Here is a 25,431-nt window from a genome sequence, read left to right on the forward strand (position 1 = left end):
CCCGACTCCTTTTCATAGTCTGCTAGAACCTTTAGCACCCTATTTCCTTCCTTTACACATGCCTCCCCAAAAATTATACAATCATCAGCAAAAAAGAGGTGAGAGATCCTAGGTGCCCCTCGACACACTGAAATTTCGCTTATCAGCCCTTCCCTCTCCTCCCTTCTCAACATAGCAGTTAAACCTTCAGCACACAGTAGAGAAAAGGTAGGTGGATATCGGATCCCCTTGTCGCAGCCCCCTTGTTGGAATGATATTGCCTTTTGGTTCCCCATTGATTAGCACCGAATAGGAAACTGTGGATACACACAACATGGTCAGCCTGATCCACCCTTCCTGAAAACCCAATCTCCTCATTATTGCCTCCAAAAATGCCCACTCGACCCTATCATAGGCTTTGCTCATGTCGAGCTTAATAGCCATCAGACCTTTTTTGCCTTTCCTCCTTTGGTTGATACAATGCATCATCTCAAATGCCACTAACACATTATCTGTGATCTGCCTTCCCGGGACAAATGCGCTTTGAGACTCATCTATCACAACCGGTAGGATCTTCTTCAACCTGTTCGCAAGAACTTTGGAAACAATTTTGTACACAACATTACATAAGCTTATTGGTCTAAATTCAGTAATATTTTGAGGACAATCAACTTTTGGGATAAGACAGATGTATGTTTCGTTTAAGCCCTTCAGCATAACACCCGTATTCAGAATTTTGAGAACACAATTTACTACAGACTGACCCACCACATCCCAATATTTTTGGAAAAAAATTGGAGACATACCGTCGGGGCCGGGAGCCTTTGTTGGGTGCATCTGGTTCAATGCCACTCTAATCTCTTCCTCCCTAAAAGGTCTCGACAATTCACAGTTCATTTCTTGGGTGACCCGAGGCGTCACTGCACTCAAACATGCATCAAAAGAGCTTGGTTGGTTCGAGCTAAAAATGTTTGAGAAGTACCCAAGAATCACCCTCTCAATATCCTCCTGCCTCTCATACCGAACCCCTTCTTCAGTAATCCCATCAATCCTATTTTTCTTTCGTCGTTGAGAAGCAGCTGCATGAAAAAACTTCGTATTTCTATCCCCACATTTCAGCCAAAGTTCCCTTGACCTTTGATTCCACATCACTTCCTTTCTTTGCAATGTCTCATTTATTTCTTTCCTTAATCCTCGGATTTCGCTTGCTGTCTCATTGAGCAGATTCTGTGCTTCTAGGAATTGCAATCTTTCCTTTAAATGTTTCAACCTTGTATTCACATTCCCGAACTCTCGCTGGTTCCACCATTTAAGTTGAGCTTGACATCTTATGATTTTGTCAACAATGCTATCTTTTGTAACGTCCTGGTAAGACTCCCACGCCGAATCGATCACTTCTCTACACCTTTCATCCCTAACCCACATCGCCTCAAACACAAATCTCCTTTTCTTCGGCTTTGAGGGACTGCTCTTCCTAAGCGACAAGTCAAGCAAACAGTGGTTTGATGCTGCCATAGAGACATGCCGGACCTGTGCCATTGGAAATTTCCCAAGCCATTTCTCATTGGCTAGCATCCTATCTAATCTCACCAACGTTCTCTGCTCCCCTAACCTTTCATTGCACCACGTGAATCGTTGCCCCACAAAACCCAAATCAAGCAGTCCACAATAACTCAAACAATTCCTAAAATTTTGCATTTGGAGTGCATCCCGATCCAACCAACCCAGCTTTTCATCGGGATGAGTGATTTTGTTGAAATCACCAAATACCACCCAAGGCATGTCACACTGATTTTTCAGAGCCACCAAAAGATCCCAAGAAATGTACCTTTTACTAGAGTCGGGGTGGCCGTAAAAGCCTGTTGCCCTCCACGGATTTGCCCTGCCTTCACCTTGCACCACCACATCGATGTGGGTATTTGAGCAGCTCTTCAAGCACACCGCCTCACCCTCACGCCACATCATTGCCAGACCCCCGCTTCGCCCATCACTTGGTACCGTGATACCCTATGTTAATTCCAACTTCTACCGTAAACCTTTCATCCGATTCACTCCGGATTTGGTTTCCATAGGTGATCAAAATTTGTAATAATTGAGGTGAAAATTATTAAAGCGTGAATGTGAACATGAGAAACTGATCGGTTTCGGATCAAAAGTATCTGAATTTACTGTTTGTTTTAGATCTATGATAATTCAAAGTAAATTCAGGTTAACCTATGGGAGTCTTAAAATAAATAAATAAACCTAAATATTAAAAATTATTTAATCAATTAATTCAGCAAATTACCATAAAACCTGAAATACGAGACGATACATACACATATTAACACAGTAATTCAATACGATTGCTACTAGTACTATATACACACAAGTATTGAACACCAATACAAAACTATCAACCATGCACAAAACCATATCTCAATTAACATATGATATCACAAGATAATACAGTTTATAACTATTTAGATCAATTGATTCAATCAATTACCATAAAAATATGAGAAGATAATTTTAATAATTTAATTGTTACAATAATAGAAGGGGATTTGAATATTAGATTTCTTCAGAGTAATGGCATCTAGGAGGAGCCTGCCAAACAAGAAATTTCATGGAAAATGAAAAAAAAAATAGAGCAGAAAGTACCGCATGCATGCACGCACATTGTACCGTCAAGACAATGAAATCGGTGGAAGATAATTGCATGCGAACCATTAATAAGTACCTTTCAGGTTGGATTGAGATTTGGCTAGCTATTTCACAATGGAATACTTTTTCAACGGTTCATATTAAAATTTAAAAAGTTAATTTTTAGTACCACTCATTGAATAAAAAAAGTAAAAAAAGTTGAGAGTTAAAAAAAAAAAAGTTAAAAATTTTGAAAATATAAAAATGATGTAAGAGGTATTACATGATGCAATAGCCATAACTATTGCACCAAATCCTAATTCCTAAAAGGGGTGTAAGATAACGGTGTTCAAATTTCTAATAATGAAGGTAAAGTTTTTTTTGTCTCCAAAAAAAAAAAATATATATATATATATATATTGAAAAATTTTCAATGCATGAATATGAACATAAAACACTATAAACTAGAAAGCATTTCCCTATCTGTGAACATAATTTTCTAGAAAAAGCTAAAATTCATTCCATCACATCATATGAAAAAATAAAAACTCTTAAAACTTCATCAAAACTAAAAATTTATCTCATAAAGAAAACAAAAAATTTATATTTCGGTAGGAATAGTAAGATCGATAGAATCCCATATAATCCTATGGTCATATACAATCCTAGAATTTTTATGGTCTTAGTGTGATTCTAAATGTTTTGATAAGGTGAGATCGTAAGATTGTGTAATTTTACAATCTAAATAGTGATTTTGACAATCATGATGGTAACGATTGACGATGACCAAAATTTGGACTTCGACTAAGATTCTTTGTTTTGGTTTTTTTTTTTTTTTTTCTTTTATTAATTTTTTTTTTACATGATTAAGTTTGGGTTTTATATGGTGAAGAGGACCAAAATTTAAACAATGGTAAGATTTGATTTTTTTTTTCCTCCTACGTGATTGAATTTGTGTTTCACCTAAACTTGATTAGGCTCAAGATTGTATTGAATTAAAACTACCTCAATCAAAAGGAGTCACTACTTTTAAACACGAATGACAGGAGTTTGAATTTTTTTTCTAAATAACAATAAATATTAAAAAATTTAGTTAATTGTCACGTTTCAAAACAATGTTGAAAACTAGCATCTCGAGTGTCTAAAACTCGATTTCCAAGATAAAAATCGAGTTTTTAAGTCTCGATTTGTAAGTGGATTAGTATAAAGTGGGAAAAAATTAAGCTGAAAATCGAGTTTTAAAGACTCGATTTCCATAAATTGAATAAAAACGCCGCTATAGGTCTATAAGACGTCACTATAGGGGTTAAAAATGCCACTATAGGCCTCCATAAATCTGTACTTAAGAAAAAAAAATTTCCAAGAAAACGTCGCTATAGGGTTTTAAAACGTCACTGAAAAGCTTAAAAACGCCACTATAGGTGAAATTTTTTTCGCATAAAACTCGAGTCTTCAAGACTCGAGATTCATGTGGTTTTTTGTAATATGGATCTCGAGTTTCTAAAACTCGAGATGCTACTTTCCTTTATTGTTTCAAACGTTATCTAACTAACTATATACAATTTTTTTGCATTGTTGTTTTGCACATTACCTCCAAGAGTTTAGTTTAGATCATCATTAAACCATAAGATGTATTTTTCTCTTAAACATTAATGATAAATTAATCAAATTTCTAAAAATAATTCATAAATCAATATTTTTAGAGAATTCATTATTTTTATTCCATTCAAAAATGTTTGAAAGGGTGAAATACTGTTCCAACGAGTGGCATTGCGATTAAGAGGAGTTCCCAAAAGAACAATTTATTTGAAGATGAGAAGAGATATAGCAGAACGTGAATCACTATCGGTGGAAGGCAATTTGTAATAAGGACGGTGACATTTTTCTGTCTAAAAAAAAAAATTACGAATTTTTAAGCATGAATGTGAACATGAAAAATTAAAGAAGATAGTGATGAGGGCTTGGGTCCTACAAGGCTCCATTTAGATTTAAAAAATATATATTTAGAGGGCGTTTGGATCCCACGTTTTCTGTGTCCACGTTTTGATCACTGTGTTTTCTTTGTTTTTTTTTTCTTTTGCCCGCATATGTTGACTTTGGTGGACAAAAATTACTGTTTTGCACTGTAGCAGTACTGTTTATATACTGTAGCGATACTGTTCAGGCATTAAAAAATATTAAAAATGGGTCCCACGGTACTTTTCACACATTTAAAAATTATTTTGCTACAGTATTTTCAGTTTTCAGTTTTCAATTTTCAGTTTCAGCAACAATAAGCTCAATCCAAACGGAGCCTTAACATCAAAATTCTTCTCTACTTTCCAAATACTTACCATATCTGTGTCTTACTAGAGCAACAAAGTAATGATTAAAGCGTGATCCTCCAAAAAAAAAAAGTCATGATTAAAGCGAGTGTGTCCAAGTCTTTATCAAGATCTAACCAAATCTTAATGACAGATCTAGTATCTACAAGACTACAAGCTCCAGCACATGGTAATGTCCCATCCCAGAAGGCTCCCTTTAGAAAAAAGACACGTACCTGATAAACGTGTGAAAAAAGATGTTCCCCATTGAAAAAAAAGAAAGAAAAAAAATATTTGTTGCTTTTTATCTTTTTTGGTTAAATGATGGTATAATTAATACGAGTAGTTGCTGCCTCGCCGGTAGTATTTCATGGTAAACATCAATTTTTTTTTAAATAAATTTTTTACAATGTAATATCTATAAATCTCACTTAATTTATCGGTAAGCTTTTGAGATTTTATTTTTATTTTATTTATTTATTTCCTTTTATTTTTTAATATTCCTCGCAAAGATGAAATTAAATAGTCAAAGATAATTATTTTGCAAGTGTTTTGTTTAAAGCAAATGTCACAACATTATTTATGTAAGCCTCCAAATCAAAACATTCCCACTTCAATTCATCTTCTTCATTCGTTTTTTATTATATTTTTTAAGATGTGTAATTTTTTTTTTTTGGTTCATTACTCTTCTATAGTAGTTTGTCACTCTTAAAAGTTAAAACTATCCAAAACGTTAATCATCATTATCTAGAAAAATCACACTTTCTACAAACACGGTATCGGTTCTCTTTATGCTACCATCCTTTTTATCCTTAAAATTAGAGGCCCTAATCACTATCAATGCTTCAATTATGGGATTTTTTATTTTATTTATTTAGGCTCAGTTGGGATTTTGGTTTTACAAAATTACATATCCTTTTACTGTTAATTTGCATATTTGTTCTTTCGGTTTATCCATTTCTGTTCTACATTCGTGTAGTAAATGATGATAAAGGAAAAAAAAGTAAAAAAGTTTTGGAGCATTTTCACAAAATTAATGTATATTGCCTCGAATGCAGAATTTTTTTTTGCAAATTGTTCTTGATTGGAAAGAGAGGATGAAGGAATTTAAGGGTTAAAAAACAACTAAACTAAGGTGCCGTTTGGATTCAGCGTTTTCCGTTGAATCCAAGCTGCGTTTTTCCTTTTTTTTTTTTTTTTTTTTTTTTCCTTTTTTTCTTTTCCTTTTTTCCTCACTTCACGTGTTCCAGGGACAATAAGCACTGTAGCGCACTGTAGTAGTACTGTAGCAGCACTGTTCATGCACTAAAAAATATTAAAAATGGGTCCCACGATATTATTCACATATTTAAAAATTATTTTGTTACAGTACTTTCAGTTTTCAGTTTTCAATTTCAGTAACAATAAGTTCAATCTAAACAGACCCTAAGACCTAGCCCAAAAAATGAATAAACCCACACCCACACACCGGTTAATAACTTCAATGCTATTTTATTGTTCATTTTTTTTTTAATTATGTCTTATCCCATGCTTGACTATTTTGGTGATTAACAAACACACAAATCCCAATGAACTAAAACATAAATCTCAAATTGGGATTAAAATAATAGTTCATTAATAAACGTCTTAAGAACATTAATTAATTAATTAATTATATATATATATATATATATATAACCAGCTTAGAGATTCTCTTTGAGTCTACCTAGATATAATCTAATATTTATATTTATCTCAAATCTTAACCGTATTAACTATTACATATTTACTGTTGCACACATTTCATACTCTTTTTTTTGAAAGTGTCCTTAAAATATGATTTCAGATAATTTCACAATTTTATCTAAAATTTCTTGATTTCACATTTTAAACCGAATTTGTGTTTTGAATACATATAGATATATATATATATATATATTTCTTTTGAGAAAATTTTAATACATAATTTTAAAAATGTATGAGTGTATATCAAAATTTAACAAATCTTTAAGGATGATGTACAAGCTCCAGCACTCTCTATCAAAAAAAAAAAAAAAGTACAAGCTCCAGCACATGGTTATCTCCCATCCCATAGAGATCCTTTTAGAAAAAAGACACGGACCTGAAAGACGCGTGAAAAAAAAAAAAAAAAAAAAAAAAAAAAAAAAAAAAAAAAAAAAAAATCCCCACTAAAAAATAAGAAAAAAAAAAAAAGTTGTCCACTAAAAATAATAGTAGATGCTTTTTATCTTTTCGGATAAATAAAAAGGTTCGGTTAAGGTACATTAATAAATTTACTTTTAGAAAAATTTTATTAAAAAAGTTAATAAATTTATATTTTGGAAAGTTATATAAATACTCCGTAAATAGTAACTGCTATTCTTTATCGTCACAATTCTTCTCTACTTCCCAAATACTACCAGCATATTTGTGACTTACTTGAGTACCGAAGAAATCATGGCTGCTGAGGCTATTGTTACTGAATTTGCTAAGGGAATACTAGGAAATCTGTTAACACTGGTTACTGACCAGATTGGCCTTGCTTGGGGCTTTGAGGATGAGCTGAGACGGCTTCGCGAGAATGTAGAGATGGTTCAAGCTTTGCTGGCTGATGCAGAGAAAAGGCAAGTGGAAGAAGAGAGCGTGAGGCTTTGGCTGCAGAGGCTTAAAGATGTTGCTTATGATGCTGATGACGTGCTAGATGAGCATGCTTACGAGCTTCTTCGGCGAAAGGTAGAGATCCAAAACCAAAGGAAGAGAAAGGTATGCTCCTCTTCATTTTCAGAACCCACTGCATTCAGTTTCAAGATGGCCAACAAAGTTAAGACTATTGCTGATTCACTAAAAGAGATTTATGATCGAGCAATAAATGAAATTCGACTTATTAGAGCCGAATCAATAAATGCTAATCTTGATACTATGCTAAACCGAGAGACAGACTGCTTTATTGATAATTCAGAAGTTGTAGGAAGGAAAGATCGTGTTTCAGAAATAGTGAAGTTAGTGACAGATACAACTAGTGAAAAGCTCTCAATCATTCCCATAGTAGGAATGGCGGGTTTGGGGAAAACAACTTTAGCAAAACTGGTCTACAATCATGAGTCAGTAAAGAGTTATTTCAATAAGAAAATATGGGTATTTGTCTCCGATGATTTTGATGAAAAAAAAATTTTAAGAGGCATTCTAGAATCACTTACAGGTAACTCAAGTCTATTAGAAACAAAGAATGCAATACTTGAAAAACTTAAAAAGGAGTTGGAGGGAGGAAGATATCTTCTAGTACTTGATGATGTATGGAATGAAGAGTCACTTAAATGGGATGCTTTAGTAAGTTGTTTGTTGGGAATTACTTCAAATATTGGAAACAACATTATTGTAACGACCCGTAAAGACAATGTGGCAAATATCACGGGGACACTTCCCCAGTGTCAGTTGGAAATACTTTCAGACGTTGAATGTTGGTCCATAATCAAGAAAAAAGTATCTCTTAATGAAAGAGTTCCACTATCTCCAGATTTGGAGGCTATTGGAATGGATATTGCCAAAAAATGTGGGGGGGTTCCATTAGCTGCAAAAGTCTTAGGAGGGATGATGTATAATAAAAAAGAGAAAAATGAATGGTTGGCAATTCAAAATAGTGAAGTTTGGAAATCTCTACATGATAACAATGAAATGTTTCGGATATTAAAATTGAGCTTTGATCATCTTCCATCACCATCTATTAAACAATGTTTTGCATATTGTTCAATTTTTCCCAAAGATTATGTGATTAACAAGGAAGAATTAGTTCAGCTTTGGATGGCTGAAGGGTTTCTTCAACCAGCTCAAGGAAGTAGTGTAGTAATGGAGGATATTGGTAACAAGCATTTTGATATCTTGTTAACAAATTCCTTATTTCAGGATGTGGAAAAGGATGATTATGATAATGTTAAGAGTTGTAAGATGCATGATTTGGTACATGATCTTGCCCTCTCAATTTCAAAAATTGAAACTTTGGTTTTGGAGGAGGATTCACAAGATAATAACAATCATGTACAGGATGACATCAATCATGTACGGCGTTTATTAATCCAATATGATGGGGAAATAGTACCAAAAATTCCACTTTCAAATGACCATGTTCGGAGAATGCGCACACTTATTTCAAAAAATGCTATGTCTGTAAACATATTATCAGATTTTAAATGCTTGCGTGTTCTAAAATTATCTGGGAATCAGATAACAGAGTTATCAGACTCAATTGGTTATTTGGTACACTTGAGGCTTCTCCACATCTCAAATGCTTTTATCAAAGCATTACCAAACTCCATCACCAAGCTCTACAATTTGCAAACTTTAAGACTTGAAGGCTGCTATTATCTCAAAAAGCTTCCAGAAGATCTAAAAAAATTGGATAACTTGAGGCATATTTATATTAATGTTTATGATGAGATCAAGCGAGCACCTAAAGATATGGGGAATTTGAATTGTCTACAAACTTTGTCATGTTTCATTGTGGGTCAAGATGCAGGTGAGCAGATCGAGGAATTGGGATGCTTGAATCAACTTAGTGGAGAATTAGACATTACGCATCTAGAGAATGTGAGAGATCAAGAAGAAGCTAGAAGTGCAAATTTAGCAATAAAGGCGAAAATGAACCAGTTAAGATTTCACTGGAGTCTTTATGAAAATAGAAAAGTCAACCATTGTAATGACGAAGAAGTGTTGGAAGGCCTCCGTCCTCATCAAAATTTGAAATCCATAAAAATTTCTGGCTTTCTTGGAAAGAAATTCCCATCATGGATGTCGCTTTTTGACAATTTGATCCAGATAATTTTATATAGGTGCTACAAATGTGAACAAGTTCCCACCCTCGGGCATCTACCCCGCCTTAAGGCTCTAGAAATATTGGCAATGGATGACGTGACATGTATTGGAGTTGAGTTTTACGGCTCTAGTAATAATGTATTGTTTCCGAAATTAAGAACGCTCAAGTTTTGGTGTATGAAGAAACTAGTGGAGTGGAAGGATGCACCTCCAGCACGTGTAGTGTTTCCTTGTCTTGAGAAGTTGACCATTCAATATTGTGAACAACTGAGGAGTGCCCCAATATGTCATTTTCCGTCTCTACAGAAATTAACGATTTTTGCAGTCTACAACAACACGGCTTTGGAAAAGATTAGCAGCAATCTTACCACACTCAAGTCCGCCCATATTATTTGTGCGTCAGGACTCACTTTTGTGCCAGAGCAACTTTTCTGTACTACTCTCCAATCACTCGCTATAGAAGATTGTAAGGATCTGAGTTATATACCGGACACCTCGCAACCCCTCATTTTCCTCGAGGAGTTGAAAATACGATGTTGTCCTAAGCTGAAGTGTTTTCCACGTATACAAGGTCGTCTACGCCGCTTGAGTATAAAAGAGTGTGGTTTTGAAGATCTAACTAAGCTACAATTATGTACGTCTCTCTCACAATTGCATGTAGAAGGTTGTCCTGCTCTGAAATCACTTCCAGATCTACGAGGATGCCGTTCTCTTGCCCAATTAAAGATCCACCGGTGTCATAATCTCAAATCACTTCCAGATCTACAAGAATGCCATTCTCTTGCCCAATTAGATATCTACGGGTGTCATTATCTCACATCAATTCCAGATCTACAAGAATGCCATTCTCTTGCCCAATTAGTGATCTACTGGTGTGATAATCTCAAATCAATTCCACATCTAGGAGAGTTGTGCTTTCTTACAAGATTACAAATTGAAGGTTGCGGCAACATCACGTGTCTGCCAGAGGGGTCATTACAATGCTTGAAGAGTTTGGTGATTGGTGGGTATTGTGAGGAGCTGGATGTTTTTCCCAGTCTCAATTTCATCCAACACTCTCATACGACGCTCGAAATTCTACACTTGAAAGGTTGGGCTAAACTCAACTCTCTCCCGGCCGAAATTCAACATTTCACTGCCCTTCAAACTCTGGTTATCTTTCGTTTTGATGGAATAGAAACTCTACCTGAGTGGTTGGCCAACCTTTCTTCCCTTAAAGAACTAACTATTTCGAGTTGCTCCAAGTTAAAGGAAAGATATGCAGAGCGGAGCGGGGCTGAGTGGTTGAAGATTGCCCACATTCCAAATATTCACATGTAACTTTTCTGATACCTCAAATCCTCTTCTCATATACTCTCCTTTGAATGAACAAATTATATATATATCATTCATACTCTTTTCACTTTTCCAAATAAACGATAATCAAGATATTAGAGAAGCCGCTGAATTTTCAGCATCCCCAGTCACAGAAAATGGCCCAACATTGGCCGTGTTCCAATTATACAGAAGAAATAATGTGGTAATTCCATCTAAACATCTCTTTCTCTTCTTTTCTAGTAAACCGTTTTTTTTTTTTAAGGAACCAAATATAAAATGATGTGCTTGTAGGTTATTCCGTGGTTGTTATGCAAATGGGGAAAGAACTGAAATGCATTAATGTGCAAAACAAGTTCAGGTACTTCAAGTTCCTGTGTCTTTGTTTCTATTGCATTCTATACATGATATCTAATCTTTAAAATCAAGATTTATAACATCTGCCATGGTTAAAAAAATTTGTGAGCGAAAATGAAAGCTAAAGACAACATCTTTCTTGCTAAACCTTGTGAAAGTAGCAAGCGTAGTGTATATGTATTTCCATGGGTGGTACTTTGCATTTTCTATTCAAATTGGTCAAACTTTGACATTTAATAATATTCTTAGGTGAAGGTATCATATTTGGATGATCTTAACGCTTTGCTGGATTGGTGGGGCAACTTTTCCTTTCATGAAGAGCTGAATTTTTGGGAACAAGATGGCTAATTTCTGGAGCAAATTATGGAAGAAGCGCAATCCATGCCAATAGAGATGCTCTCTGTTGTTAGCTAAGTGGAAGGTCTGCCAAAGTGGTTGGAAATTTAATAGAATTTACTACCATCTAATGCTCACTTTACAAGAAAAGCTGAATATTTCGAACTGTTTGCTGCCAGAGTGGTTAAATAGCTGGATTTTGTAATGCCAGGGTGTTAATTTGATTCCCATCTTGTTGAAGTTAATTAAAATTTGTGAGTTTCCTCCAATCTCATATTCTTCTCTTCTGAGGTGTCCCTCTTAACTAAACGAAACCTTCAGATTTCTCTATTTTGTGTGCATGCTAGATTTCTTGAATTTATAAAAACTGTGACTACAATGCAATAGAACAAAATGACTGTGTTCGTGAAGATTATTGAACTTAATAAGTCAGGCACCATCCTTTATCTTCTAATATTTCATTCTTCTTTGTTATGTTCAAAATTTGTGGCAAATTAATGTCAATTAGAGCTTGAGGACCCTGCACATGTTATGATTGTCATTGAAGTTGGATTCTTGAAGGTTTTATTAATCTATCTTTTTCTATGCTGCTCATTTTTTTTTCTTATGCATCTTCTATGCATTGGAATGAAATCATGCATCCTGGAGATTTTCTCTTCACATGTTTAAGACTATAGATGAGCTCAATGATAGATATTTGGAAAACTCTAATGAATGTTTTATCATATCTTTGCATTAGACGTTGAATCTGCATCACTGTTTCAGTTTAATGCCTAGACGTTAGGACTAACGATCGATTTCTGTTGGACAAGACTAAATGCTTAGGGATTTTATGCTTACCTCAAGTCTCTGCCTCATCTACTTCAACACACAGCACCATAACAATTAAAAGTTAAAACCACAAATTAGAAAGAATGGAATTTTTTTTGTTTTGTAGTTGGGGAACCTTTCCTTTATACATCATCTGTCTGTTAACAGTTGCAAGAAGCCAGAACTTCTACCAGCACTGGATGTGGTGGAATGCCTCGTTAATTTAAAGATGCCAGTTATTTTTCAATGTTCCAATAAAAGGTCACATTTGATCAATAGGCTCTCAATCTATTTCATTCCCTTCAAACAGCTGACAAAGGATTTGAGCAAAGCGCTGTGAAATTCTATCATTTGACTTTTCTTTAAATGGCATGTTTAATTTCCCCAAGAAAGAGGAACAACCTGAGATTCAAGTCAAAAGAGAGCATCTTTTCATTTTGTGTCTGATATCAAGTTCCAAATTTTTGGTAAGCCATCTTCGTTATAACCTGTGAAATTTCTGGTTGCTGGCCAATTGGACTATTATTGTGTCTATCTGCAAATGTTTACAAGTTTACTCTGCGTGATAGCTCTACTACCTTTGTCAACCAACAAAATATCAAGTGAGTCCAAGTTCTCCAGCTTTTACATTCCATCTCCTACGTACTTAGCAATGGATCTTTTCTAATAAAATGAATTCCAGTATGTCATACACCCATTGAATCTTATTTTTTTTCCTGGGTTATGGTTGATTAACCTAGGGACCTTTTTTTCATCAACATCTGAACTTTACTGCACTCTATGGTATATATCTGCCCAAATAATTCCCAAATAATTTCTTCTTCATATCTTTCTAGCTTCAATTAATGTCAGTTTTGTTCTTCTCTTCTTGTAAGCTTTTCCTTAATGAAAGGGCCAATTGTTTTGGATGCTCCAATTCATGAACGTGTTGGAAGAACAGTTCTTAATAGTAAGTAGATAAGGTAATGGACATATAACTTTTATCGGCTATTATTCAAAAATTACCATTTGGTTTAAAATTTCATTTTGTTACTCTGAATGATTTGAAAGTTTTACACATTAAGTCATGTATGAGTATGGATATAAAAACAGGGAATGGCCACTCTCCCAAAAGATTTTGATGACTCCCCTAACCAATTAGAAGAGGGCAAGATCCATGACATACTCCAACAGTGTGGCAGGATGGCATATTCCTGTTTCAATTGGGCTGGTACAATTACAATGAACTTGCCACTTGAGAAGCTACACATATTCATGAGTATGGTGGCTTATTAAAAGCTTTTTGAATTTCTGCATTTTGGTAAGCTATGTTTCTTGTGAATAAGTTGGTTAGATTCCTTGAAATTGATTGTGGACGATGCTAACCAAAATTAGCTACACAGATTCCCAACAGATCTTCCACCTATCAAATCTTATCCGGTTATTGTGGCCTCACCTAGTACCCTTTGTTCTAGTGACTTCAACACTTCAATGCTTGCTAAGGTATGAATTTGATGGTTAGCCATCTTGCACGCTTGATTGATTGTCAAAATTGTTCCACATAAAATCACTTCTACATATCTTTACCAGAGATATTTAACATACTAGCTTCATTTATGGATTTTTACATGTCTGCTACAGCCTTCTGTTCTTGTCAATCTTGTTGTCTTAACTAAGAGGCCAACCCGTTGGGTGCTCCAATTCATACAAGGGTTTGAAGGATACTAGCCTACAGTGACTGGATAAGGTAATGAACATATGTCTCTGTAAGTTGACTTTTATTTGCAATCAATTAGTACCATTTTTTTAAAAAAATTAATTGTATTACTCAGAAATATGAGCTAAAAACCACCATTTATTAAGTCCGTCATGACAAAAATATCTTACTGTGCTATTATATAATTTTAATAACCAACTGTATGCTTCCTGTATACTTTGGGAGATACTATTTTGGTCTCAATAAAGTTTATCACTTAAAAAAAAAAAAAAAAAAAAAAATTTTAGTTCCTATGCTAAAAAGTAAAAAACTTATTGTCAATGAATGGTTGAAGCAAGATACAGTATGTAGTTTTGCTGGAAAAAGATAGAACATACATGTATGAAAGCTAAATCTAAATTGCTTACATAAACTAATTTTGCAGTGATAGTTGCTAATAGCTAATCAAGGCTGAACAACTTTATGCCTGGTCAATATATTGAGACTTAAGCTTTACTATTAATAACTCTGTTACTTTATCTTGTAGCCTAAACAACCCACTAGCAAATTTAATTTTGTGTCTGATTTCAAGTTCACACAATTTTTGGCAAGCCATATTACATTTTATAATACTAGCTTCTCTTAATTGAGTTTCACTTGTCTGGTACAGTCTTCTCTTCTCAGCAGTCTTGCTGTCTTAACTAAGAGGATATGCTGCTTGGGCGATCTAGTTCATTCAAAAGTTCTAAAAGAACTAGCCTACACTGCATGGGTAAGGCAAATGAACATGTCTCTGTAATCTGACTCTTATTTGCAATTATTCAATTAGTACCATTAGGTTTGGAATTAATTGTACTACTCAGAAATATGACTTAAAATTTCCATCAATGAAGTCAGCCATGACTAAAATATCTTACTTTGTTTTAATCCAATTTCAGTTGTAGCTCCTATACACTAAAAGCCTCACCGTCGGTGATAAGTTGAAACATGGTACAGTATGCAGTTTTCATTTTTTTTTATAAGTCAATATGCAGTTTTCTTGGAAAAAGATAGAACATACCGGTATGAATGCTAGATCTAAAATGTCTTACGTTACTAATTTTACATTCTACCCCAAAATGAAGCTATAGCTGCTAATTTCTAAACAAGGCCGAACAACTTTATGCCTAGTCAACATTTTGAGCTTCAAGCTTTGCTATTAATAAATGTGTTACTTTATCTTGTAACCCAAAACACCCACTAGCACATTTTATCATATTCTTCTCCTGGTTAAATTTATGTTGAATATTTGTTTATACAGGTCCTGAAGTTGTCTGATTTGCTACAATCTCAACTAAATTTAAACTTCACTTGTCGGAAGCTGATGTCAATAGCTGATGCTCACTCCTTAGTGCTGTTCTGCTCTTCAATTCGTTGGGCTGATATCTTGGAAAACATCAAAAGCTAATGGCAATTGCATCTGAATTTGAATTGTGGTGGTCAGTAGAGGAATCATTGCTGCATGTATATAAGACTCCAATCTGGAAAAGTGGTAACCTCATCTGCTGCAGCAATAGAATGAGTTCTCCAAGACCTGACTTAGATACTAAAGGTATACCTACTGTCATTGTTACAGTTTTTACAGTCATATTTGACTTGTAAAAGAATAACTAGTGTTATTTAATGCCTTATCCTTTGTCATTCGGTTTAACCATTGATATTGTAGAACATAAAGAAATGTCTTTTGTGTGTTTTTGTGTACCTTGTGATGTTATTGTTGTGATATCAGAAGCTCTAATACAGATTTGGTTGTCTTGGTTGGCAGCCTTGCATATGCAGTAGTACGCACTCATCGTCTCGGCCCAACATTTCTCAAGCTGTCAATGTGGAACCTAGTCACTATGTGCAAGATTAGGATATGGTCATTCTCAAGTTAATTGAGAGATGAATCTGTTGGAAGACATTTAGCTGGATATGTTGATTCAGACTATGCTGGAGAAGATCTGGATAATCTTTGTTCTACTCTGAAGCTAGAGGTTGACCTCCGGTGAGTTGGAGGTCGATACTGCAGTCAACTATTGTATTATTAACCAGTGAAGTGGAATACATGGCTATGATTGAAGCTATCAAGGAGGATATTTGGCCACACGGTTTGATTGAGGACTTTGGGAATCATCAGGAGCATGATCTTGAAAATTCAACATAACTAGGAAAACTATTTGACTTCGACAACTTTTATATATACGTTGCTTTAACTAAAGAGAGGGCTGCAGTGCTGTGCAACGATTAGAGAGTAGAAAAACTTCTCTTTAGGTGAAGCCTTAAAACTTTGTATTTTTTAGAGATTTTTTAGGGTATATTTGGGGTATGAGTTTTGTGAAAGTGACTTTTTGCCTCTCATGTAATCTCCATATTTGATTAGTGAAATTTTCTCCACACCATCACTCGTTGATGTAGGCTATTGTTGAACCATGTAAATCTTTGTTGATTTTGTAAATGTTTACTTTTCTTTTAGGTATTTTTAATTTGTTTGGAGATTTTTTTAAAATCCAAACTAGTTTTCACAATTAATCTTGTATGGAAGTGCTATCCAGAGGATGTTTCCCACCATTTAGTTGCGAAATTGTTTGCTATATCTATAAAATAATTTATCATCAATTATCACTATTCTCACAATCCAGATTTCTATATGTAGGCATTGAAATATATTTCGTACCATATGTAGGCATTGAAATATATTTCGGACCTACAGGCAAAGCAAGGGAGACATGGCAGGCTTTAATAACCTATGTTAACCTCAAAGGTGGCTGCTTTGTTCTAACTGCAAACCAATTCTGGATAGGAAGGGAAGACTATTATCTGCTGTTACTATAGTGTATCTTGTATTTCATTTATAAACTAATCACCATCCAGATCCATCATTCAGTTCTAAATGATGTGGTCCATGAATTGGTCAAGGTTTGAACTACGTAGGATCACATGCTCTTGATAACATCACATGCACTAGAGGTAGTGTTGTTATATCACCATCCGGCCCGGTCCATTTTAGCTAGACCTAATACCAAGGGGAGTCTTCTCAAGGTAAGAATTTATAATTGCATGATTGTTAACCGTTGGGAATTGACCAAATCTGAAAAGTATAGGCATCTTTTCATAAAGATGGATTGATCGACATTGTCTCCCAAAACTGAAACAATTTTATTCACTCTTTGATGCTCCAGATCTTTAAGAGAATTGTTCGAGCAAAGCTAGATTTTAGTGGTATTGGGCATCGAGTGGGACTAAACATTGTCAAGCAAACTCTAAATATACCCAATCCAATTTTGTTTACAATTGTAGTGAAAGCAGAAGTTCTTGATGAGCTGTAATGATGAATTATCTGTGTAGAAAAATTGAGTTCTAGAATTTACTATTCTAGTTGTCTTCTTACTAAATAGTTAATTTAGGCTTTGTATTTTATTTTCTTAAGTTTAGAGGATGTATAGAGGTTGGATAGTGGCCACAATTTGTCAAAAACATTGCAAGAAATCAAACCCGAAAAAAATAATAAAAACAATAAAAATTAAACATGGTGTAATTTTTGAAATTAGAGTGATGAACTAAAATATGTAGACAAACCATTGTATACATTACATATAGCTTGAACTAATAAATATGAACCGGCCAAATTGTGTACGATGCCAAGAACACAATATATTCTTTCAAGCTGTGGTACCATCCCTATTAAAGAACACTCACTTGGTTGGTTGGAACTTGGATCAAGTGTTATTAAATAAGTCGACAAAAACATACATTATCTTCCTATTGGGGGTTAATACACATCATCAAACCCAAAGTTTGGAGAAACTTTGTCAATATATATATATATATATAAAATCTTTTCACCGAGCATACTAGAAGAAAATATTAAAAGTACCATGCAAGATCTTTTACCTTTTTTTGGATGAGATTATAGTTAGACCCTCAGTGTCAGGATTTTTTTTTTTTTTTCATGGCCTTAAATTTGTGAGTGACACAACTCCCCTTAAAATTGCCAAGGATTTTCTACAAAAATTCCTCTCAATAAGGTTTTGACAGGACTAAAGGAATGTGGGAGGTGATCATAGAACCTAGATGTATTCACAGATGCCCAAATACATGTAGAATCAATTTTCCAAAATGGAACATAATCTTCCAACATTGCCAATAAAGATACCAAAAGTCAACTTGGGGAACTACAGTAGAGATATGAATACAACCTTTCGAAAGTCTTTGAGGGGCCCTTACAGAGCCAACAATTAGCTGAAATAACGGTCACTAAGGTGTAAGTTCTTCAAGTTGCGATTCTCAGATCTCCCCCAAATAAATCTGTTTATCACTACCGCAAGATCCAACAATAGGTTCACTGGGATGGAAGACACACTCATTGACTGAACCAGTGTGACCAGGGAGCTTATACAAGATGCGTCTAGATGTAGTATCCCAAATGTATACCATCCGATCTGAACTCCCGGCAGTGACTTTGCTTCCATCAGGTGACCAGCTACACTTCAACAAGTTCTTTTCAAAGTTGTGTTGGTGCCCTTCCATTACCTTTACACACCGATTTTGTGGTGCATATGGACGCATATCCCATATGCAGAGTTTGCAATCCATACCATTTGTAAGAAGATAGGAGCCATCAGGACTCAACTGCATACCTGTTATCATATCTTGATGACCTTGAAGTGTCATTGTAACTTCACCTTTGCGCAAGTCCCATACCTTTACTTCATTGTCAATACCACCTGTGAAGATCTTATCAGATGCATCTGAGAAACCGACGGCTGTGATTTGGTATTTATCTGGAAATGTCTGAATAGCACCCCTCTGACGCATATCCCACAGTTTGGCAGTTCCATCATCAGATCCACTGACAACAAGTGGTGGCCCTCTCCGAGATGGACAGCATGAATTCACGAATGAGGAGTGTTCTGCCATTTTCTTGATTTGTTTTCCTGTTTCAACATCCCATGCCCTCAGCGTTTTGTCAGGGCTGGCTGATATTATCTGTGATCCATCAGTGGTCCAATGAAGATCCAAAACTGCATTCTTGTGCCCTTTTAAAACCATGAAGTTCTTGCAATCCCCGTGCACATTCCACAGAAAAATTTCTTTATCATGGGACCCAGATGCAACAACTGTTCCTGCAGGATTGAACTTCATTGTATATATGGCACTCTGATGGCCCGTCAGCAACATGATTGGCGATTCCAAACTTGATGTCCGCTGTTTTCCATTTGGTCCAGGTGCTTGAGGAGTACTATATGGGACAGTAGACCATTCCATTGGCCTTGGACCAACTGTAGACAAAGCATTTTCACCCCCTGATGGAATAACTTCCATTTTGTCTTCTGCTTTCTCTAACCAGTGATAAATCTAATCTTTATGGCGTATATCCTGATATAAAAACTAAAGAAATTAGTCATCCATGTTAAATAAAGCAGGATGACATAACTTAAACTGATTATCATGACTACATCCTACATAGGCTATAATTTTTTCTCAGTCTTTCTGATACCTCATAAAGTCAATGGTTAAACAAGATAAAAGTAAAAAATCAAAACCATAATAAAGAAAAACAGGAAATCAACAACTAGACCGTGCTATCTTATTTTAGTTTTAATTTTTTTTCCCTAAACTGGTAGAATGTTGGAAGAACAGAATGTTGAACTTCCAATTTTCAACCAGTTTAGGGAAAAAAAATCCAAAAACTAAAAGTTAGTGCAGCCTTTCCCCCCACCCCCGCCCTTTTCTCTCTTTAAAAGTATGACTTTGAAAATGATCAAAATTCATCTATACTATGAATCTCCACCACGTCATGTCACAACCAATCTAAAGCATTGCGCATGCAAAGACAATGGAAAATGAGTAAAACTAAGCAATTGTTACAATCTGCACTCTTTTTTTTTGGGTGATGAGTTAATTATTCTTGCCAATGATGTTTAACGTTGCACTAGATGTATCAATTTGTTAAGCACTACAACAAAAACATTTTTGTATTGCATGGTCAACCCACAAAAATTGACAATCACCCATACAATTAAATATAGGCATAAATCATTATAAATAGAAATGATGATCTAGTTAGCAACAAAAGAAACTGAAAAGCATTTAGATTTGATCACATGCTTCAATCAAAGTTAACAAGGTGCGTGTTAAACTTTGATTAGTGCATACATGCAGTCAAAACTAAATGAATTGGGCCCTATTTAACTATAGTCATACAAAGTTTAAACATAAAAAATTAAAAATACTTCTACAGTGTTGATTACTATCATTGTTTTTATTTTTTTGGGTCCATGACGTACTATGTGTGAAACATTAATTTTTCTCAAGTTGCTTACTTACACCATTACACCTAGTAGGGGAATAAACAAAATCATAAGCACACAAAAGAAATGTTCATTCTTATCAATCCTAACAGTGCATGAGGAAAAGTTTTTTCTTTTTTATGTTTCACTATAATCATCCAGGGGATGACAAAACAAGGGTAAAAAAATTATTACCATGAGGTACAAGTACAATGTTGCTGATGGTCAAGGACTGACCATTTGCAATTTTTTTTTTTAATAATTTTTTTATAAGTAAACATCAATTGGTAAGAAAGAATGGATGAGGACTTAGGTTCCAATCTTACTAAATGATCAAATTAGTAAGATTTGCAGTCCCATTGCTTTGGGTGGCTTGGGGATAAGGAAGGTAAGACTTTTTAATGACGCTTTGCTTGGGAAGTGGCTATGGAGATTTGGGACGGAGAGGGCTGCCCTTTGGAGGCAAGTGATAGAGGTGAAATATGGCAGTGAATGGGGTGGCTGGTGTTCTAGGCCTGTTAATGGTCCATATGGTGTTGGCTTGTGGAAATATATTAGTCAGGGATGGCTTTCTTTTTCTCGCCACATTCTATATGATATTGGGGATGGGTCTAGGGTGAAATTTTGGCAAGACCATTGGTGTGGTGAGACTTCTCTTGCAGTCAGCTATCCTGAATTGTTTAGAGTTTGCCGAGACAAGGAGGTTAGTGTGGCTGAGCTTATGAAGCTTGATAATGGAGTCCTTTTTTGGGATGTAAGTTTCTTTAGGGGTGTGCATGCTCGGGAATTAGAGGCACTGGCTGGTTTCATGGATACCATTTATGGTGCTTCAATGAAAGGGTTTGGTGAGGATAAGATGTGCTGGAAACTTGATAGAGAGAAGGGCTTCCTGGTTAAAGACTATTATAGTCTCTTAGTGGGCTCTAATGACTATTGCTTTCCTTGGAAAAGTATTTGGAAACAGAAGATCCCTTCTCAAGTAGCTTTCTTTGTTTGGACTGATGCTTTGGGGAAGTGCTTAACAATTGACAATTTACGAAAAAGGAAGGTTTGGATATTGGATTGGTGCTACATGTGCAAGTGTAATGGTGAATCAGTTGATCATCTTTTTCTTCATTGTCCGGTTGCAATGGATATGTGGGCTATGGTGTTCGGATTGTTTGGAGTGAGCTAGGTTATGCCGCAATCTGTAGTGGGGCTTTTAGCATGTTGGCAAGGCAGATTTGGTTGTCATCAAAATGGGTATATATGGTTGATTGTTCCCCATTGCTTATTGTGGTGTCTTTGGAGAGAGAGAAATAGTAGGTGCTTTGAAGATAAGGAGAGATCAATATCAGACTAGAAGCTATTTTTCTTTAGAACTTTAATGGATTGGTTGGCAGCATTGCGGAACCAATCATTTTTATCTTTTCTTGATTTCCTAGATTCTTGTAATTTTTGTCCTTGATTGTTTGACCCCTTGTACACTCCCTGTGTACTAGGGGGCGCTCCCCTTTTTGATATCAATAAACTTATTACTTATCAAAAAGATTTGAACCTAAGATGTAGCCTAACAAATCCTACCCCTTTACTAAGGGGGAAAAAGGAAAGAGAACAATAATATACATAAACTCATGACTCATGAGCATGTAGACGTGTTTTTTTTTTTTTTTTGGTACATGAACACCCACCACCTACTTCTTAAAAAGTAGAGTAGATGCCACTTGAGCTAGAGCTCAATCCTCAATGGTATTACCTCCTTTTTATAAATCCTAAGACAATGATCAAAGAAGAATAAAACCAACACCATGAGGTAAGGGTAGAATGTGATAAAGATGTGAGATGGGACTGATTTAGATTTTCGTTCAAGCCTTACTAATTTCTTTAACTTAGTAAGATTTGGACCTAAAATCTACACTAACCATATCTTACCTCTTTACTAATAATGAAAAAAGAAAAAGAGAATACACGCTCATGTGCACCCAAAAACAGTATTCAGCTATATCAATTACTAGTTTGAAAATGTATTCTGGTTATTCCTGAGTTCATCATTCAACAAGACTAAATAGAGAGAGAAAGGAACTATTACGGTTATTAGACAACTGAGTATGTATACTCAGTCAACTGTTAGTTTAAAACTTTAAATACACTTGGTACACTCAAAGAATCCATTAGCTCTTTCTCTTTAGATTGATACTTTATTTTTCAGACATAAAACTCCATAAAACTTGTAAATTGTAGTAGTAATAAAATCCTAAGTCCCAGAATTAGGAACAAACATTCAATAAAAAAGTATATAAAATACCTGAATTTTGCATACCGAAAAGAAACTTTAATATGTATATTCCAATATACTTTTTTTTTTTTTTGGATAAGTAATAAAGATTCATGTATATTCCAATATCCTTTGCCGCATACAATTTAATTTTTCTTCTATTTCTTTATGTTTGTGTGTATAGTTAAGTTCCTACAACTCAATAACCCCAATTGCAATACTGTGGACCTAAGGGAAACCATTAAGGTAGAATTCCCAATGCAGTCAAACCAATTTTTCTAGGCAGTCAGAGCCACTTCCAGTAAAAAAGTCCCAACTTCTTATTAACTTTTGCTACTTTAGCTGCTTCCCAATGTAGTTGATACCCATTTTATCCTTTTTAACGATTTCCCCAAGGGCACCCATTAACATACTCCATTGTACAAATCTAGATATCCAGGCCATGTTTATAAAATAGAAGATTAAATAAACTGCATGCATCAAAATCTTTAGTAAAATTGGCGCTCTTTCAACCAAGGAATAAGGCTTCTCATGCAGTACCTAAGATTTAAAACTGAATAATTAAAATCATTTCTTTTTCATTTCTTTTTCCCAGTCTTCAAGCTAAACCCAATATACCTAATATTCAACCACTTTACTATCTTCCATGACCTAAACACTTTCTCAGCAACCAAACAGACAGCTAAAGCATTAAACCATCCCCTCACCCCCAAAAGAAATTCAAATAAACCACAAAAGGCTAATCCAATCTAAACTCCCCCAACCACTAAAAAAAGAAAAACAGACCAAAATCTTAACTTCCAAAAAGAATCAAACAATAAGGTAAATCAAGCTCAGTTATTGAGGTTCTAGGAAACCAAACAGCAGAGTAATACTTCTAAAGAAATGAAAATGTCAATTCATGGAATCAAACTAGCCAATATGATACCTAAGATTTAAACTAAATAATTAAAATTCCTTTTTTCCCAGTCTTCAAGCTAAACCCAGTATACCTAACATTCAACCACTTTACCTTCTTCCATGACCTAAACACTTTCTCAACAACCAAACAGACAGCTAAAAAGCCTTAAACCATTCCCATCCCCCAAAAGAAATTCAAATAAACTACAAAAAGCTAATCTAACCCGAACTCCCAAACACTAAAAACAGCGAAACAGAACAAAATCTTAACTTCCAAAAAGAATCAAACAATAAGGTAAATCAAGCTCGGTTATTGAGGTTCTCAGAAACCAAACGGCAGAGTAATACCTTTACAGAAAGGAAAATGTCAATTCATGGAATCGAACTAGCCAATATGATGACTAAGATTTAAAACTAAATCATCAAACTTCCCCTTTTTTTCCCAGTCTTCAAGCTAAACCCAGTATACCTAATATTCAACCATTTACTGTATCCATTACCAAAAACTTTCTCAGTAACCAAACAGACAGCTAAAGCATTAAACCATCCCCTCACCCCCAAAAGAAATTCAAATAAACCACAAAAAGCTAATCTAACCCGAACTCCCAAACACTAATAACAACGAAACAGACCAAAATCTTTAACTTCCCAAAATGAACAAAACAATAACAATAACAGCAGAGTAATACATATACAGAAATGAAAATGCCAATTCATGGAATCATAGCAGAGAAATATGACAGAAATTGTACGGAATTAGGGTTTTTGCAGAGAGAGAGAGAGTACCTGGTAGAGATTTGCGTGTTGAGCTTAAACCCTAGAGAGTTCTTTTTTTTTTCTCCGATAGTGAAGGAGATTTGGGATCTGACTCTATTTTAGAGTTTGGATCCCGGTTTAATATCTTTCATTGCACGTCGTCGTTTTGGTCCAAACTTACACTGTTTAGATTTTCTTTCTTGTATTTAATAGTGTGAAACTGTATATACAAATATTTTTGTCTTAATTTTTTGGGTAAATTGCAAAGTACACCCCTAATGTTTGAGGTTGCTTGGATTTTACACCCTGAAGTTTGAAAAATTAGATTTTACACCCTGAAGTTTACTTCCGTTAGCAAAATCAGCCCCTCCGTTAGTGGGTTGTTGACTTGTCCGTTAAGTGCCACATAAATTGATGAAGTGTACTAGTTGATTCAATTAAAATATGACATATGGACATAATAAATCCACATCAAATAAATTACTTAAAAACTTTAAATAAAATAAAATAAAAACTTTTTAAAAATAATTAAATAAAACCTTTTTTAAAATAAAATAATTAATTTCCTTGGCAACTATCGTGCTGGGTTTCTCATGGGAATTGTTCACTTTCTTTAATGTCTTCTTCCCTTCCATTAAACTTAAGCCTTTGTTGGTAGCCAGAGAAAATGTTAGAAAATGTTCATTCAGATTTTATGAACATCAAGAACTTCTCATACAGCAACAATCAAACCAACAAAATATCAATAAACCACAAACTGATGTGTTCATCAAAGACAGAGGGAGAGAGAGTGAAGAGGAGATTAAGCCAGCACAAGTCAACGGGGTCTCCACCACTGATGGCCGCCGATCTCTCTCTCTTTTTGTTTTATCCTTTCGTTGATTTGGTGATTAGGTTATGAAAGCTTGAGAATTTCATTTGGGTTTGGAAAATGAGGGCTTGTAGATCCGTGGGTTTTGATATGTGCCCTGTTGAAATTGTTTATGTGTTTTCGAATGGGTTTTTAATTTGAGTTGTAATTTTTTT

At 34.9% G+C, this 25,431-nt stretch overlaps 2 protein-coding genes and 1 long non-coding RNA gene across 3 annotated transcripts; 2 read left to right on the forward strand and 1 right to left on the reverse strand.

The window, feature by feature from the left end:
- Nucleotides 1-7,262: 7,262 nt before the first annotated feature.
- LOC115963429 (disease resistance protein RGA2-like) lies at nt 7,263-16,681 on the forward strand. Its single transcript, XM_031082424.1, has 12 exons — nt 7,263-11,008; nt 11,120-11,211; nt 11,301-11,367; nt 11,613-11,953; nt 12,678-13,471; nt 13,602-13,809; nt 13,892-13,991; nt 14,130-14,235; nt 14,855-14,956; nt 15,123-15,174; nt 15,485-15,775; nt 15,989-16,681. Exons 1-2 carry the CDS (start codon nt 7,344-7,346, stop codon nt 11,124-11,126), a joined length of 3,672 nt encoding a protein of 1,223 aa, XP_030938284.1. The 5' UTR covers nt 7,263-7,343; the 3' UTR covers nt 11,127-11,211; nt 11,301-11,367; nt 11,613-11,953; nt 12,678-13,471; nt 13,602-13,809; nt 13,892-13,991; nt 14,130-14,235; nt 14,855-14,956; nt 15,123-15,174; nt 15,485-15,775; nt 15,989-16,681.
- Nucleotides 16,682-16,882: 201 nt separating this feature from the next.
- On the forward strand, nt 16,883-17,465 carry LOC115962669. The gene is made up of 2 exons (XR_004085568.1): nt 16,883-17,244; nt 17,385-17,465. It is a non-coding gene; the product is annotated as an uncharacterized LOC115962669 (long non-coding RNA).
- A 774-nt stretch (nt 17,466-18,239) lies between these two features.
- Nucleotides 18,240-24,540, reverse strand: LOC115964055 (U5 small nuclear ribonucleoprotein 40 kDa protein-like). Its single transcript, XM_031083345.1, has 2 exons — nt 24,436-24,540; nt 18,240-19,581 (listed from the first exon to the last, which is right to left on the reverse strand). Exon 2 carries the CDS (start codon nt 19,525-19,527, stop codon nt 18,490-18,492), a length of 1,038 nt encoding a protein of 345 aa, XP_030939205.1. The 5' UTR covers nt 19,528-19,581; nt 24,436-24,540; the 3' UTR covers nt 18,240-18,489.
- Between the last annotated feature and the right edge of the window lie 891 nt (nt 24,541-25,431).

The sequence above is a fragment of the Quercus lobata genome, chromosome 10, assembly GCF_001633185.2.
Source record: "Quercus lobata isolate SW786 chromosome 10, ValleyOak3.0 Primary Assembly, whole genome shotgun sequence".
Taxonomy (NCBI): domain Eukaryota; kingdom Viridiplantae; phylum Streptophyta; class Magnoliopsida; order Fagales; family Fagaceae; genus Quercus; species Quercus lobata.

What these genes read in the sequence shown, in the direction of transcription:
- LOC115963429 (XM_031082424.1), top strand. Translation starts at nt 7,344, where the DNA reads ATGGCTGCTGAGGCTATTGTTACTGAATTTGCTAAGGGAATACTAGGA.
- LOC115964055 (XM_031083345.1), bottom strand. Translation starts at nt 19,527, where the DNA reads ATGGAAGTTATTCCATCAGGGGGTGAAAATGCTTTGTCTACAGTTGGT.